The following is a 17785-nucleotide window of genomic DNA, read 5'->3' as shown; positions in this document are numbered from 1 at the left end:
TAAAGTCATCTGCCAGGGCTCCATCCTGGAACACTGCTGAGGAGGCATTAAAAGTTGAACACAAAAAAAAGGGACTACAATTCTAAAGCACACTCCCAGCATGGCACAAACATATTTCTATATTCAGATGGGTACAGTGAAAGAAACACTCCTCTTATGAGCTCTTCTGCAAAGAGCTTCCAAATTCAAACACCATGTATTGTTACAAATACAGTCCCTCCAATTTATCCCTGGATATCTAAAACTTTCCTTGGGGAATTTTCTTGTTTTACTTGACCCCATCCTGAATCTCCCACAAGGCTTTGGAGACTTCCAAAGCACAGTGTAAATAGCAAAGAAAAACAATCCCAAAAGCACAAATAATAATAAAAAACCCTACCCAACCCCCAGTATACCCAGTGTGTTAGTGGCCACTGAATATGCATTCAAACAAATACATTTTCAATTCCAAACAAAAGGATTTAGTTCACCTCCATTCTGCTTTTCCAAAGGAAGATTTACCTGTTCTTTGAACAGTACTTTCTGATGTTGCAACTGAACCTTTTTTCTGTGTTAAATGTTGAGAGGATGCTAGAATAAAAGTGGAGGGAAAAAACATTATTGTCAAAGGGAGTAAAGGAGTTTCTGTTGTGCTGGTACAAAATGCTCTCTCTCCCAGCTGATTGCACTTTGCCATTTACAGATGCAATATTTTTAATCTACCCTCCACTTCCCTCCCACCACACGCACCTCCCCCTTTTTAAAACAAACTTTGGCAAAACTATCCCAAGCAAGTTTTCTCAAACTCGAACAAGTTTCACAAACAACATTTTTAAAGGTAACAGTTTTTCAGCAGACTGTGACATTAAAGGAAATTCTAAAATTTCAATAGTTTAGTCTTCTTTTTTTTTAAAGTTCATTTCAACAGAGATTCTGGGGGAAAATATTACATTTTTAACAAATCAGTACCCTCACTCTTTCAATTCAAGTGCACAATATGCTCTGGAGCTGCCCTTGAAGGCCTTTGGCAATAAGACAATGACTTAACCTTTCTTAGATTGCCAAGTAAAAAAATCAGATGGAAAAATAATTTTTGTTGGGCTAATGCTCTCTAGTCTTCTATGTGATAGTTAACTTACAGAGAACAGGAAGACAAAAAGTTTCATATCCCTGCTTAAATAAAGATTATCACTTTCTAGAAAGTTGGAGTTCCTTCTGTGAAGCTCAAAGGAAGCTTCCATTTTCCAGTGGCATACAGCTACGACATCCAACAGCCATGGGGAAAGTCACACTGAGGCTGAAGTTTTCACTACCCCGACTTCTGTGGATTTTATCATCAGAGATTTTATCTTCTGTGTCTAATTCATATTGTAAAGCACAACACACTCAGCTCACTTCAAGAGTAATAGGCTTATATCCACATCAGATTCAATAAATTAAAAATGGCATCAATAAATAGCATCAATGTCATATAAAAAGTCTGCCATATGCTCAAATTAAAATAGCAAAGCTGAGACGTAAAGGTATTTCATGTTTTCAAACTGAATGCAGTTAACTTTCTTATTAATTTCTCTGAAAGGAGCATTTAAGTTTTCCCCTAGACAAATGGAAGTTTGGTGTGGGTAGTTTTTTTTCTTCTGTTCTGGAGGTTATTCAGCAATTTCCCTAGAAGATGAAGGTTATTCAGAGAAGGAAGCAATATTATTAGGATTAATTCAAAATACCATAATTAAGTCAATAAACTGAAATAATTTACAAAATCAGACCAAAGCAGAGTATCAGTGTATCTACCAGTATAAAAGGGACCCCAAGTATTTGCAACTACTGATGCATCCACTTTTCCTCTTCGCTTCCAACAGTTACAGGAAATTACAGAATCATAGGTTCATGACAAATACCCCACCGAAGCAGTAAACGGAAAGCGAAATAAACCATCTGTAACTCGAATCTCGGCAAACACAAGCCTGCGTATCACTCAGCTGTTAGAAACGAGAACGCAGCCGTCGGCCTCGGCGGCAGCGCCAGGGGTCTCCCGGAGGCGGCCGGCCGTTCCCCGGGTCCCTGCCCCCCGCACTCACCTGCGCTCTGCAGCAGCTCCGGGGCCGCTGCAGCCTTCTCGTGGGCGCCGGGCGGCTCCGGGCCCCCGCCGGCCTTGCCGCCGCCGCCGCTGGGGCCCGCGGCCTCCGGGGCCGCTGCGGCCGGGGGCGCGCCGGGGCCGGCAGCGCTCGGGGGCGCGCCCGGGGACGCGCAGGGGGGAGCGGCGGCCGCGGGGCTCAGGCTCGAGCTGCCGGGCCCGCAAGTGCTCTGTTTTGTAAGACTGGGTGCCGGAGGTGTCCCGCTCTTGTTATCGAGTTCTGCTGGTTGCTCTGTTCCCAGACTATTTGGGACCGACGTTTCTAGTCCCTGAGCGTCTGTTTCTCCATCCAAAGCGTACTGCTCTTCCCCTTTCTCCAGGGAGCCGGTGACCTTCTTGCACGCTTTAGTCAGCAGGAGCTGGCCAATCTTGTCCACCTTTCCCTTTCCCTTGCTGGATGAAACAGGACTGCGTCTATTCCCAGATCCCGGGCTGCTTGTAAGCAGAGGGGAAACAACAGGTCCCGGCTGGGCTGCTGGCACGGGGCACTGCTCACCCGACCCCGCGGCTTGGGAAGTCTCCTCGGGGCCGAAGTCCTTGGCTTGCTGAGCAGGAAGCTGCGAAGAAACACTGGAAGGAGTTGGAGCAGAAGGTAGTTGGACAGGAGATGCCAAGGGATTCAGAACGAGTGATCTGCTGGTGGGAATACTGGACACGGGACTGGTAGATGAGGTGCTGGGAGGAGTGGGCCCGGAGGAAAACTTGATATTCTGTGGGATATGCAAAGGACCAACAACCGCCACCGACTGAGGCATCAGGCTCGAGTTAGAAGTCATGGGGGCTGCTGGAATCGTGCTGGACTGAGAGCCCTTCATCACTTGGATGATTGAGGATGAGTTTATAAACACAGGTGTGATGAACTGCGGCCGAGTGTTGGACTGAACTGCCGACTGTCCCTCTGAAACCATCACTTTGCTCCCCACGTTGGGCATGGTGACAACAGTGGACACTAACGCAGATTGCAAGTGGGATGGCAATGGAGCTGATGTATTTGCAGCAGATGTAATAGGGTTGGAAGTCACGAAAACTGTTATCTGGTTGGGGGGTAAAGGACCTGAAATAGAAGAAGAGCTAACAGGCCTCTGCATTACTGGAGGAACAACACTCTGTGCCATGCTTGCATTTACTTCTCCCAGTTCCTGGTGCCCTGGATTTGGACAGGGCTCATTATTTTGAGGCAGGCTAAGTGAATTAGATGGCTCCTTGCTCAAGGATGAATCCTGCAGTGGAGGAATGACAGTTATCTTCTTTAGCTCCTCACTAGTGGGGACTATTGGTGCCATTTCAAGACCAGTCAGCCCAGGGGGCTTAATGGTCACATTAGGAGCTCCGGAATTGTCAAGAAGTTGACTTAGAGAAGTTGGTGCCTCCCTCATAGCTGGAGATACCATGGCTTTACTTTCCTCCATGACTGGGAGCTTACTGCTGTCTAAGACTTGCCCATCTTTTTTTGCCTGTTCCTCAGGAACCAGCACTTTCATTTCTGGAGTAAGGACACCTTTCAGTTCCATACTGGGCTGGTCCTTGCTACCTTGGACACCTTGTGCACTTTGACTCTCAGTATCTTGAGGCACACTAAGATTATTGTCCTTATTGTCTTCAGTAATGCCAGTCACAGCAGGTACAGAAACTGCAGGATTCTGGTTACTTAGCATGGAATTATTTTGAAAACTTGTGGTCACAGGCAAAGAAGAAGGACCAGCCATCATATTTCTCTGTAATTCCACGTTCTGCAAGAGAGATGGATTCTGCTGAGTTGTCAATGTTAATTTAGCTGCTTTTGAATTCTGTCTGCCAGGGCTCGGTGTAGTTTTCCTACTGGATCCAGGACTGGACCTTCGACTATTGCTTGGGCTTGCCCTTTTTGTTCCTCCAGTGTTGGTTTGTTTGCCCGAATTAATGACCACACCTTCCAACTTGTGCGACTGTGAGGCAGTAAAACTGGACTGACTGTTAATTGTGAGATTTGACGGGGCTTGTCCAATGGCCTTTAAAGTAGTGGGATTCAGACCCTGCTGATCAAATCCTCTATTGAGATTAGGCCTAGGAGGTAAAGGAATATTGATCTGGGGAGGGAACAGACCAGCAATAGAAGCATTAAGCCTCTCTGGAGACAGGCTGATTTCTGAGGGTTCTGTGCTGGGTGGACGGTTATTAGGAGTCTGAGGATAATATGGCCTTGGGCTAGCTCTGTTTGGGGTTTTAGGCCTTGAAGTTTGTGATGGGGCAGCAACATTTGGAAAATGGTGTGTAAGAGCACTAGACAGAGAACTAGACTGCTGCTGGGGACTTGCACCTTGGGCAGCTGAAAGTGGGGATGGTCCAGGCTTGGGTCCTGTCATCATTAACTGGTTCTGTGAAACTACTAAATGAGATGTCACATTATTCTGAGCTCCTGATGTTGGAGGGCCCTCAGCTCCACCTCCTTCTGGAAGAGAGGATACTGATGACACCTCTCTGAGGGGTGAGCTCGAAGGATTCTGTACATTATCTGGATAAACCATTTTTCTTGCATTATTTCCCAGAGGAGGATTGCCTGGCAGAGCCATCCTCTGTTTGTCAGGAGATGGAGGCACCGGCCCGGGCCCCTGGAGGTTCACCATCACTGGCATGTTCCCGCTCTGTTGCATCGGCATCCGCTGGGCATCTGGGTTCAGGGGCCCCCTCGGGGGGTGAACCCCCTGGGGCACAGGCAGCCTGACTGATTTGGAATCCTGCTGCATCATCAGCATCATCATCATCTGTTGCTGCTGTTGTGTCTGGGGGGGAGCCTGGCCTTGCTGTGGGGCTGCCTGGGGCTGCTGCTGCTGCTGGGGCTGCGGCGTGTGTGGCATCAGCTGAGGCGGCATCTGCTGAAGTGGCCTCTGCTCCACTGGCTGAGATGGATAACCTAAGGCAACAGGATGACACATGGATTAAAACCAACCAAAGATCAGAGGAAGCAGAATTTCTGTAGAAACAGGATTGTATAGAAAGTACAGCCTGGAGCCTGTTTATCTTGGATGAGAGCCACATTAACAAAACAGGGCTTTACAAACAAAGCCAAAGATTTTACTTAATTCATAAAAATAGTTTTACTTAATGTATGACTTGCATGAGATTTAACTGGAGATCTCTTAGTGTGTTGTATCAGCTAACCCAGGTTCGCACCACCTGACAAGTCTCTGCAACTACCCATGGGCTTCCTTTCACTGACAAATGCAGAGTTGGACTTTCACTAACTATTACTCCTTAAAACTAACGTCAGAGTCATGACAGCCCCCAGGAGGTATGGACCAGCACACCTGCCACAGACCTGACATTTTCTTGAGTACAAAATAGAATATGCCATGTGTTACTTGGCCAAAAACATGCTAAGAACCCAGCATGTGGGTTATAATATAAATCCTATTGCAAACTTTAGATTTAATCCTCTCTGCATGAAAAGGATCATTCCAACTACAACCACTGTTTCTTACCAAAAATCAGCTATTGGTCAATGCTAAATTTTTACGACATCAGTCTGTGCTACAGCTAGAAATACAACATTTTTTTTATCAGTTATGTTACTGCTGAATAATGCTACAGTACGCAGGATGATACTTGCAGGATGATAAATGAGAATGAGGACGCCTGTTCATTTTGAGCTAACCCAAAGAAAACACTTAATGGTACCAACTACTTACTAGGAAGAAAAAAGATTTGAACTTGAATGTGTGATAGCATAAATAAAATAGAACTGTCACAAAGATCATTAAAATTTCTCCTATAGTTATTACATGCAGATAATCACAGAAAAATCCTACTACCTGGTGGCCTACTTGCAAAATCTGAGAGTTTAGGGCCTGACTTATCTAAATTCATTCCTTGGTCTCCAGACATTGATGACTGATCACTCTCTTCCAGGCCAGCTGGACGTGATTCTGAAGAACTGAAAGAAAAATATTCACAATTAAGATCCATCAGTGTTTGATTTCTGCTTCTATAACTAGGTATTCAAGTAATTAATTCCTAGCACTCTGCACAGACCTGGAATAACCCACTGAAATGCCTCTGATGCCAGACTGGAACACACACACCAGGTCTGTGTATAGTCACTGCTTTAAGTACTACTGAAAAGAAAACAAGTTGCCTGGTGCTTTGTTGATCCTAAACATTTATTTCTACCATGAATCTAGGCTTTATAACTAAGAGAATGCCAATGGATATTTCAAATTATAGAGCTGCATATATTTCAACTGAACTAAACAGGCTTTCCTATGACATCTGTATGGATAAGCAAGTGCCATGGTTACATGCATTTTTAATTTATTTTAATGGTAGAACCTTTTCTTCCAGTACTGCACCCAAAAGTGACTCACTCAGGGTATCCAAGACCTCTGATAACATCACATCACAATGGCATTGACATGTCAGGCATTGCAGTCACCCTCCAGAGCACAGACCTGTGTGATACTGAGGCTCTCTAAGTGACCACACGCTGGTCTGGGTTTGAAGGGACCTTAAAGCCCATCTCATTTCACCCCCTGCCATGGGCAGGGACACTTTCCAGTATCCCCAGACTGCTCCAAGTCCCATCCAACCTGGCTTTGAACACTGCCAGGGATCCAGGGGCAGCCACAGCGTCTCTGGGCACCCTGTACCAGGGCCTCACCACCCTCACAGGGAAGAATTCCCTCCCAATATCCCATCTAACCCTGCCCTCTGGCAGTGGGGAGCCATTCCTCCTTGTCCTGTCCCCCATCCTTTGTCCCCAGTCCCTCCCCAGCTCTCCTGGAGCCCCTTTAAGCACTGGAAGGGGCTCTGGAGCCTTCTTTTCTCCAGATGAGCAGCCCCAGCTCTCCCAGCGTGGCTCCAGAGCAGAGGGGCTCCAAGGCTTCAAGCATCTTTGTGGCTTCCTTTGGACTCTCTCCAAAGGAGTGTCCTTCTTGTGCCTCAGGGCTGGAGGCAGCTCTGCAGGTGGAGTCTCACCTGAGTGGGGCAGAGGGGCAGAATCCCCCCCGACCTGCTGCTCACACTGGGGGATCAGCCCAGGACTCAGCGGGGTTCTGGGCTGTGAGTGCACATTCGTGGGCCACATTCAGTTTTTTATCCATCAGCATCCCCCAAGTCCTTCTTCTGAGTAATCTGATGCTCCAGAAGACTCTCTAGGACAATTTAAAATTGTCCAGACTCAATGCCCAATACTTCGACAAGACAGCTTTTGTAGACTTAGAAAAAACCCAAATTTTCTATAGTGAACAATATATATGGTCAGAGAACATAAAACAAAGACAGATGAAGAGTAGAAGAACTAAACTGCTTATCACCTTCCTGAATATATGAAGGTTATGGGAAGTTCTATGTAAGAAAAGCTCTAAACTAAAATTAAAGACATCAAAAAAGTACACTGCCAATAAAGACAGGCAGAATCATGCAGAAATGCCATGGACAAAAGTAACACTTCCAGCAAAATAACAATTTGAAATACATAATGGTGGGGAGATTGATCCTATTTCAATTTACTTGAAAATAACAGTTTCTGGCATCTGTACAGCTGACCCAAAGCTGTACATACCCATGGAGACACTCTGGCCTGTCCTAATGTTCTGTCAACTACCTAATCAACATTGAAAAAGCAGCATGTGACTGGAGATCCCTGAATTTTTGTGGGTCAAAGTACATACACCAAGAGAGAAGAAAGGTGAAAATAGGGCAAACACAAAACTGTTCCAGTCACCGCTGCTGAGGGCAAGTACTGCCAAGGAAAATACCTGGGGTGCAATGCTGTGTCTAATCCAGCACATTACCAATTTTTGTGGTGCAGGTGGTGTAGGCTTACATGCCTCCACCAATAAATTTGATGGAAACTGGCGAAATGCAGAGATATGCTCCAGAGCATTATATTAACAGCCACAAATAAACAAAAATTCTGGCAGCAAAATCACCCAGAAGAGTTGCAGCCTTTGGTGCAGGTGCCAGCCATGTGAACTGAAAGAATGTCTAAAATTGTGAATGCAATCTCACATTTGTTAATTTTGCTATTTATTTACAGTGGTGGAATATTAAAAATGCTACAGTTAAAATTTCAGCTAAAAGCTGATACATGGCATCACTGCACAGACAGGTTTAACCCAGAAAACAAAGCTGGTGCACAGTGGATCCTTAGCAAACACCTCCTGCCAGATGGGTCTGTGCAAATCTGGCAGAACAGACCTGAGCTTGGTTTGCCAGCAAAGAGCAGCTATGGCAACAAAGTTTGCTTCTATCATTGCTGGAAAATTTAAACATCAACTAAATATCAAATGTGGCTGAAATTCACTGGGCATGTTTAGCAACAACCACTCCTGAAAAGTAACCAGAATATGAATAGGAAGATGATTGTATGAGGGATAAAACATTCCATATTTATTCTTCTTTTCTATTACTCTAGATGAAAAAAAAAATACATAAGAGTAACTGCACACCAGGTACAGTCTCGATTATCATCAGCAGCCTCTGCTCTACCAGCTGCACTCTGAAGTACAACCTTCAGATACAAATCCCTTATCAGAGTGGAGTGAGAACTCCAGGAAAGCCCAAACCAACTAAAGCCAAGAAGGTGTTTGCTGGGTCATAAGGAGAGCAAACCTAATATGAGAGGTGTGGCAGACCCAGCCCCACCCAGGAGCAGCAGCTCTGGGGGTACAGAGAGGTTCCTCCCCTGCTACTGAGTGAAGGCATTTCCCAGCTCTGCCCAAGGACTGGCAACCCCAGACTGGCAACCCGCAGTGAAACCCTCTGAGTCTGGCTGGAAGAAGCCTCTTTGTCCTGCAGTGCTGTCACCACCTGCACTAGACACTGCAACCTGAGTGGCAGCACTGAGAATGACCTCCCACAGTGGGTTATTTTTATTCTACTAGTGCACTTGATAATCATGGTGTGTGCACAGGGGAACATCAAACAACTGCTTGTTTGTGCATGGATTTAATAGGATTAACCAACCTGTTTCACCCACAGTCCCATTTCATCTAGCATCTTGTTCCTCAGTTTACATCCCATTACCCACAGTCTTCAGGTTCAGCATGCAGATGCAATACTTTTAAACAAGCAAAATGTTCTGGGTTTCACTTCAATGCAAAGTTGCTCAATTAAGCAAATCCTTGAAACTATTTTCAACTCTTTCAATAGCTCACTCATCCTGTTTACATTCCAACAAGCCTGCAATCCATATTACTAATTGTACTTTTGTTACTATGTCATTATTTTCAGAAATTAATTTTACTGTCTTTATCAAATTAGCTGCATTTCCACACAAGGTTCGCTGCTCTGAATTCTAAAATTTCTGAGGAAGAATGACAGAGAGGAAGCTGAGATGAAAAGCATCCAATTTGCTTCTTACGCAAGAGAAGGTGATCCGAATCGGATTTCATTCCTGCCAATTCCAAGGCAAGAAGATGCTGAGCTTGCCCAGCAATGTGAGGGAAGCTGAGAGTGAGGGAGGCAGAAAGGTGTTACAGCCAGCTTTCACTGCAGTCTCCCTCTTTTTGCTGGAGAATAAACTCAGGAACTTTTTTAAGAACAGCTCCCTCTTTAGTGCCTCTGCAAGGATCAAGTATTGATATAGTCCAGGTAGAACCAAAATGCTCGTCCATATCAAAAAAACCCATTCTGGTTCCTTTGTTAATTACACCAAAATCTGATTCAAAGACTTATTTAGGAGCTGGAATTGAGCTGTCATAGCTCATTAGAAAAGCTGTAATTGAGACTTCTACTGTGAAAACTTTTAAATAAGCAAATAGTCTTGTAAGGTTTGCAAGCTCAGAGGAAGAGCTTTTTTTTTATTCTCAGAGGAAGACACATTTATTGATATTCCCAGGTCACTCTGAGGCTGGGTGCTCATCAGTAAGACCAATGAAAACAAAATCATAGCAGTTTTCTTTAATGATTAATGGATTTTTTTTCAAAGGTGGTGCCAACTTATCTGCTCCCTCTGAATGCTCTGTCACTTCCACAGCAAGGCACTTGCTACAGCAGTGGTTTACCATCGTTTTCTTGGAATCTATTTGGACTGGAGGAACTGGTGTCTGTGTTAAGTTTTTAAGTCACCCCAAAGCTGCAGACTGGCCACACACTTGGTGCTGGCTAAGTTACTTTATCCAGGTTTCCACATGTGAACACAGACTGTGTTCTCCTCCAGTTGTAATCTGAGATCACTCAGCAGCAGTGAGGACCTGACAAGCCATACCATGACTGTGTACAACTATACAGCAGAAGCTTGAAAAGCCTTCTTCCAAGGCCTATTAAATTAGCATCCTTTGCTTTACCTTACAGCATTTCTGCATTTTATTTTTGTACTAGTTAAGCCAATTAATGATTGTCACAAAAGATCACTTGCTATAGATTATGTGAGTTTTTCAGTACACAATTAAAATGTCCATTGAGATTAGTAATTTCATCTTCTCAAAGTAATCTTGACACTGCAGAAAATGCAGACTGCAGCTACACACTGAATAACCAAGGGGAAAATTAAAATATTGAACAGCTGCTTAATACTTGATGTCATCTTTTCTTTGCACTGAACTGAACGTGTGTCCCTAGGAAAGGCAGCAAAAACTTCAGGCTTAGAACATGATCATTCAAAAGGGAGAGACTGGTGGAACCAGAGCCACACCAGGAGCTTCATGTGCTATTGCCACCGTTTAGTTTGGTTCTAAGAATTTAATTTTGATATTTGGATTATCTCTGTTATAATTTTCTGTGCAAATTTTTTAAATTTTCCCCATTTTTTTCTGATTGAAAATAATCCCCAGAAGTATAATCAGAGGGATTCCTGTTAATGCCCCATGGGCTCATCTGTAGCATTAGAGTAATTCAATAAAGCATACCTGCCTTCACCGTTTGAGGTGAATAATGACACAGCAGCAGCAGCTACCACCCTGTGCTGGATGATAGTGAACTGTCAATGGCAAATGCTACAAGACAGCTGGCCAAGAAAGAACACACTGGCCAAAGAAGGAAGAGATTCTGCAGTCTTGTATTTTCACTAAAAAGACACATCCATTGATTATCTTTCAGCCTTTTCCATTGGCCTTCTCCCTCTCAAGAGCTGTGGGTTTTTTTTCCCTTCTTAATCTCTGCTAGGCCAGGAGGACCAGCACTGCTTGGATTTGTTTATCTCATACCCAGAAAGTACCACATTCTTCCCTATAAATTCTAGCTGCAGCTTCAACTAAGAGAAGTCTAGCTCAATTCCAGGCAGAAAAGTGTCAGGATATGCACATGATTCAGGAAACAATCCTCCCAAATCTGTCCTGCACACCTTATATAGAGGCTTCTAGTTCTTCTGAATGTACTTCCCCACCCTCTGATCGTGGCTGTCAGACTGCTTAATAAAGGCAGCCTCATCTCCCAAGGGCTGTGGCACCATGGGCCACATGCTAAACTTCCTTCACCCAGTAAAGGTAAGGAACAGTGCTGGTAGAATTTGGTTTATAACTGAGTTTGGATATTTGCATGTAATTTTTAATCTTGAACAAACATTCCAGTGACAGACTCTTGAGAGAAACTGCTACAACATGAATAAAATACAAGTCCTTTCTCACCCATTACTTGCTGATAAAATATTGACAAGATGCCTGTGGAGTTTCTTCATGCCCCTTATAAAAAACACTGTAATATTAAACCTACGTTGTTTGTTCTAGCTGTTGATTATTTTTCTTCTTCCTTGGAGGCTTCTTCTTCTTTGGCTTGTTGGCATTCTGGTTATTCTGTTTGTTGTTCACACCAAAGTGCCCTGCTGAGATATCGCTCTGGAGTAGGTTAACCAAGAGCGGACTTGTGAGCGTCACATCTTTATTGACAGGAAACACAGGGTTCTGCCCACAGGAAACCTGATTCCCATTGGGAGTTCCACTAAAGCCTGTACTGAAAGGCAGCCCATGGCCAGAGAAATGACTCCCTGAAGCACTGTTGTTTCCTTGCATTCCTTGCATATGAGAAGGCACCATGTTTGGCTGCTGCACAGGAACCTCAGGTAACATCTGTGTCAAGTTCCCATCGTTGTTTGTTGTGGTCGCAGTATCCCCAAGTTGCTGAGAGATGTGAGAACCAGGTCCAGTGGGTCTTAAAACCTGCCCTTGAATTCCCATCACCTGAGAAGGATTCCCATTTACAGGGCCTTGCTGTGCCATCATCTGCCCAGTGAACTGCACCATGTTTCCTTGCATGTTTGGGGTTGGTCCTCTCATCAGTTGAGCTGGCCCCGTCATAACATTGGACTGGCTTTGAGTATTAAAAGGCTGTTTATTTCCTTGCATCTGAGTGGTCATCATCTGTTCCATCATTGAGTTTTGCTGTAGCAAGACCTGGCCCTGAGGTCCCATCATTTGATTGTGTGTGGACATCATCTGCTGTCCCTGCTGGGGAATCATCTGTTTGGGTGGGGTCATCCTCTGGGGAGAGGGACCAAGATTTTGGTTTTGAGGTGTCACCATCATCTGGCCTTGCGGCATGAGCTGAGTTCGAGAAAGTATCATCTGGTTTTGAGGGTTCAGTGATCCCTGAGCCTGAATGTTCACCATCTGTCCTTGAGAGGACACAATTTGCTGATGCATCCCCATAAGCTGGGACTGTGATCCTTGCTGAGGCTGTCCCTGCATGTTGCCCATGTTAACCTGTGGCACCCCACTAGCACCAGCCTGCTGGTTGTTCATATTTCCATGAAGTCCCATTAGATTGGTCTGCATCATATTTGGTGGGCCATGTGCTGCTTGCATCTGAGTTTGAGGAGGTCCAGATCCTTGGCCACCTTAAGCAAATAAAAAGAAAATACCAGTAAGAAACTAATTGGTGTGGTGCAAGAGTCTTCACACCTTTAAATGCTGAGTACTCCAAAAATGCTTTCCTCCCTTTTCCAACAAACTGGTGTATCTCATATATTTGCAGTCCTAGGATGCAAAGTTTGATGCTATAGGGACACGTTAGTTATCGAAACAGAACATCATACATCTCAAAATAAACACTTGGACTGGTACTTCCCCTCTATCCAACTGCAGAAGACATAACAGAAACTTAATTTCAGTTGTTATCTACACCTAAGATTTGAAAATCTTCCATAATGTCACCCAACTCAGCAGAGTAATTCCTAATCAAAATAAGCTTCAAACTCTCAGGTTACTTTATAATGGGTAAAGAATAAATGCACACAGAGTACTGACAAAATTACATCATCAGGGTATTTATAATTCAGCCAAAAGCCTAATAATTGAGTTGTTAAATGGAGGCAGACATTTTTAATTAAAGATTTCATTTTCACACTTTAAGCAGACTTCTGAAATTTTTGAAGGAAGTAATAAATAATCTTTTCAAAGCAGAACAAGATTGTTTTGCTATTCTGCTTCTAAGATAATTGCACTTTTTTTTTTTTTTTTTTTTTTGCCTGGACAAGAGGTTAATTTTGTGTTGTATCTTTATCACCTCTCATCTCCGAATTTCAGTGCTACCTTCCATTCAATTTCTCAACAGCTGCTTCTGAAGCCCAGACCTGCAGTCCTCATCAATAATTGTTGGGTTTTGAGAAACATGAGCAGCTTTATGCTTTTTTTTTACCTATCCAGCACTACACCCAGAGTGCTGCTGCAGCCCCAGCCAGCAGCTCCCTGTTAATTGCAGGAGTTTAATGGCTTGGGACCCGTATGACACAGGAAAAGGCATCATGTACTCCAAATGGAAAAAGCTGAGGAACACCCCCCTGCAGTCAGACCTGTGTGCTGCACGTTCTGGCTGGTTTGCAGCTGCGGCGCTCCGCTGTTCCCTGGTGTTCCTGGAGCTGTGGAGGGCACCTGAGCTTGCAGGAAGTTCTGGTTAGCCTGGCCTGCAGGGAACCCCGGGGGAAGCCGCTTGGGCATGCCTGAACATGAGAGTTTTCTGATTAGGTAGGATGGAAAATGGGAAATGAAAAATAGACAAAATCTATAATTGGAGAATACCTTTGAGTCTGTATTGTCATATGACAGGTTTAGGCAGAAATTGCTTTTTGCCAATATACAAAATCCACTGAAAACATTTGTAGTTCTTACCTGTGCAATAATTCTGTCTGACAGATTACTATGACTAATTTCAAACTATAATTTAAGTACAAAACTTACTACCCAGAGAAAGTGAAAAGTCCATGTTTGACCTTTTAGAAACGAGAAATTAATGTGGCTTGTTGCTTTCTGCTCTACTGCATTTTTTCGCACACCTTAATTTATTCCATTTACACAAACAGAAATAACACAATTTGTTCCATGTACACAAAGAGAAATAAATGGTATTTTTGTTAGTGATGTGCTCCTCTCACCAACTCTGACACACCAGGCACACACTCCTTATCAGTGCACACAGTCAAATGATCTTTTCATCCCAGAGTGGGCTGAGGAACCCCACAGTTCAGTATGTCCAGACCTGCTGCTCATTCAAGTAACTCTGCTATTCCTGCTGCAAGAGCAAGGAATTCTTTGAGGCCCTTATGTGGCACAACTCCCGCACCCCAGCACATCCAAAAGTCACTGCTGCTCTGAGACAGAGAGAAAAACCTCCCCTCTACCTACCAACACAGCAGCAGCGTGAATGGATTTAAGAGAACCCACTTCTTTCTAACTCACTGCCAACACAATGCCTCAGACATTGAAGCAATCTGCCCACTGCCCCCTTTATTTTCCTGACCCAGTGCCAGAATGTGACTTCAATTCCTTCTGCAGTTACAGCTTTCTTGCACACCTAATTTTATCGCTTGTGCTAATTATCTGGTCTTAGGTTGTAATTAATATTTCAAGGTAATCAAGTCTATAGGCCAAACACCAAATATATCTGCAAATAGAGAAACAGACTTATTGAAACACCACACCACTGGACTCCAGCTTTGGTTCTGCTAAACTTCTAGGAAAGTTTTGCACATAGGAATGCTTGAACTGAGAAAAAAAGGGTGTTAGCTTGACCTATTCCAAATCTGATATAAATTCTGATTTGCTAAATTGGCAGTGTGAAATGCAAAGTGTTTAAAGGCATTCATTTACACCAGACCTTTAAATGTAAGGTAGCTTAAAAATAGGAAGATCTATAATGACAAATTAATACATAAATTGCAGCAAAGAATGAGCATGCACAGAAGTCAGGCAAAAATCTCAGCAGTGGGAGCAACACAGCTTTGCTGAAATCTAGGAATTCTGTCTTTTAAAATTACCTGAGGATACAGCTCACAGCAGGATTGTTGATTTTAGCAATAAGGTCTACATTAAGACCAAATATATTTTGATAGATCATTTCTGGCATGACTTTTAACTAAAAAAAAATTATGTTTGTTTGTAGTAGGTTTAGTTAGGAAGCAGAACAGAGATTATACAGGCTGAAGGTCATGGATAAGATTTCTGATGGAGACATATGGCTGGTGAGGCAAAACTGTAGGGAAATGTGACGATAATAAATAATGAATAACTGCTTCCAGATGGAGACAAAATAAGGTATACCAAGTGTAGGGCACTGGAAGATCCCAAGAGAATCTTGAAACACAGAAAATTCATCTGAATTGAAACAAGATCCATGATACAAATAGTGTAAACAAGAAGCTTGTCCAGATCAGTAGACCAAGAAACAGGAATTCCTTACAGTGTTTGGACAGATTTTGGATGAGAATGTAAGACACTAGAATGTACTTATGTGTGTATATGTGGACAAAGAATATGGCCCGTATTTTATAAGTACATAAATAAATTATTTCAAAAGCTTAAGCAAGAACTGGTGTATGGGACCTGAGAACAGCCATCTGAGAGGAAGATGAACAAATGACTGAGCAAAGAGAAACAGGACAAATCTGCATGGAAATACAAAGGGCTCAAGGGGAAAAAAACATCAAGGACACAAAAAAGATCCTGGGCTGACAAAAGAAATGCCTTCATTGTTAGAAAAGAACTCTAGGAGTAGTAAGGAAAAGAAGTGAATGCTTTGGTCCAAAGAGAAAACTAAAGACAACACAACCAAATGAAAAATTAAAACATCCCTTAACCTCTTAATTTTAACAGCATGGCAATAACAGCTCTTTCCTCTTTATACAGGAAGAAACTGGTGACAAATACAGACATGGTGAAGAAGAAACATCCACAGCTTAGAAAGGAAGATGCAAAACAATGCCTCACTTCTGTAATGGAAAATGTAAATGGTAACAGAGAAAGCTGAAGAGAGAGAAAAAGTTTGCATTACACTCTCACAAGAAATCCTCCCCTTTCTCCCTAAAAAGAACAACCCCAAACAAAATCCCCACACCATCTCTGAACAGGCTAAGCTTGCTTAAGGGCAACAGAAGAGCTGTCAACAGGATGACTGGCAGTAATAAGAGCAATGCACACAGCAACTCTGCCCTGACCCTTCAGGCATCTCTGTGAGACTGCAGAACAGAGACAGAGTAGAAACCAAAGTGATGCTGATGTTCATTCACCAATACTCACCTCATACTCCATCTATTCACTGATTCTGCCTCATAAAGGATCTTTTCAGAACTAACAGCAACATTAGTTCTAGCCACTTTATGTTTCTTTTCCTTGTAAAATAAAAGAGGGTGTCAGTACTTCTTACCTCCTAAACCAGGGTGTAAACCTTGTGGACCTTGGTTTTGCTGCTGCATCACCATGAAGTTGGGGGGTACATTCCCCTGTTGCACCATAGGATTACGACTAGGAGAACTGACAGGCTGCTGGAATCCCTGGGGAAGAGTGCTGCTCTGGGGGGGCCTTGGTCCCAGCTGCTGCTGTGTCTGGTTAACGGTGGGAGATGAGGCAGGAGAGCCCTGCTGGAAGGAGGAGGGAGAGGAAGCAGGAGACTTGTTGGTCAGGTGGGGTTGTTGTAGTGGTGTAGGAACCCGTGAGGGTCCTCCCTGAAGGCTTTTCATTTGAGGAGCAGTAAACTGGCCAGGATTGCTCATCTGAGGAAAGTTTGAGTGAGCCTGGGAAGCTTGCTGGCTTCCAAAAGGATATGGAGGTGGAGGATGAGTAGGAGTTTGTACTGTTGCTAGAGATGGTCTTGCTTGAAGCTGCTGCTGCTGCATTTGTCCAGGCAATGGGGCCTTTTTCCAGCCCTGGTTTACTGTCAATGCACCCAACGCTCCCTGGGTTGGAGGAGGCTGAAGTGCTCCAGAAGGAAGCTGGTTCCAGCCAGGGGGAACTGGAACCTGTGCTGGTGAAGAGAATGAAGGTCGAATGCCCTGCTGTGGCTGCTGATGTGGTTGGGGAGGCCGATTCTGCAACTGCTGCTGCTGTAGCTGCTGAAAGTTGGCTGAGTTCATCTGCCTGTTTACAGGAACTGACTGCATTGAATGGAGCTGGGGAGCCAAAGATCCAGATGGATGATTTTGCTGCTGTATATTTAGCCCAGATAAGAGTGGGTCCATCGCATCTAATAAAACAGCAAAGGAAAATAATTTTTTTAAAAAACCCTACTGTAGACAAAACCCATCCCAAAGCAACAAATGCTAAATTGCTTGCTTGCGTCTTCTTACTCTGCATAAAAATTTATATTCCACAGAAGTCAGGTCTTTTCAATTTATATCCTCTAAAATAAAGCACAACAGCCCCATAATGCTACAGACTGATGTGAGCCTTCTACACACACAGAACTGCAGAATTACAGAGTATCTCAGCTGGAAGGACCATTGAGTACAAATCCCTGCTCCTGGCAGGATCACCTAAAATTAAACCACAGGAC

At 43.8% G+C, this 17785-nt stretch overlaps 1 protein-coding gene across 2 annotated transcripts in view; it reads right to left on the bottom strand.

Moving 5' to 3' along the window:
• The window catches only part of NCOA6 (nuclear receptor coactivator 6), a 44080-nt gene that overhangs the window by 7952 nt on the left and 18343 nt on the right, over positions 1-17785 (bottom strand). For both annotated transcript variants that reach the window (XM_066330479.1, XM_066330480.1), the window contains 6 exons: positions 16661-17476; positions 13815-13961; positions 11741-12860; positions 5902-6023; positions 2058-5003; positions 502-570 (listed from right to left, as the gene is read on the bottom strand). In XM_066330479.1, coding sequence (XP_066186576.1) covers positions 502-570; positions 2058-5003; positions 5902-6023; positions 11741-12860; positions 13815-13961; positions 16661-17476 — 5220 coding nt within the window. The remainder of the gene's footprint in view (positions 1-501; positions 571-2057; positions 5004-5901; positions 6024-11740; positions 12861-13814; positions 13962-16660; positions 17477-17785) is intronic.

This window comes from Sylvia atricapilla, chromosome 16 (assembly GCF_009819655.1).
Source record: "Sylvia atricapilla isolate bSylAtr1 chromosome 16, bSylAtr1.pri, whole genome shotgun sequence".
NCBI lineage: Eukaryota > Metazoa > Chordata > Aves > Passeriformes > Sylviidae > Sylvia > Sylvia atricapilla.
The sequence above is the reverse complement of the archived record's forward strand: the minus strand, read 5'-3'. Positions and strand labels throughout refer to the sequence as shown.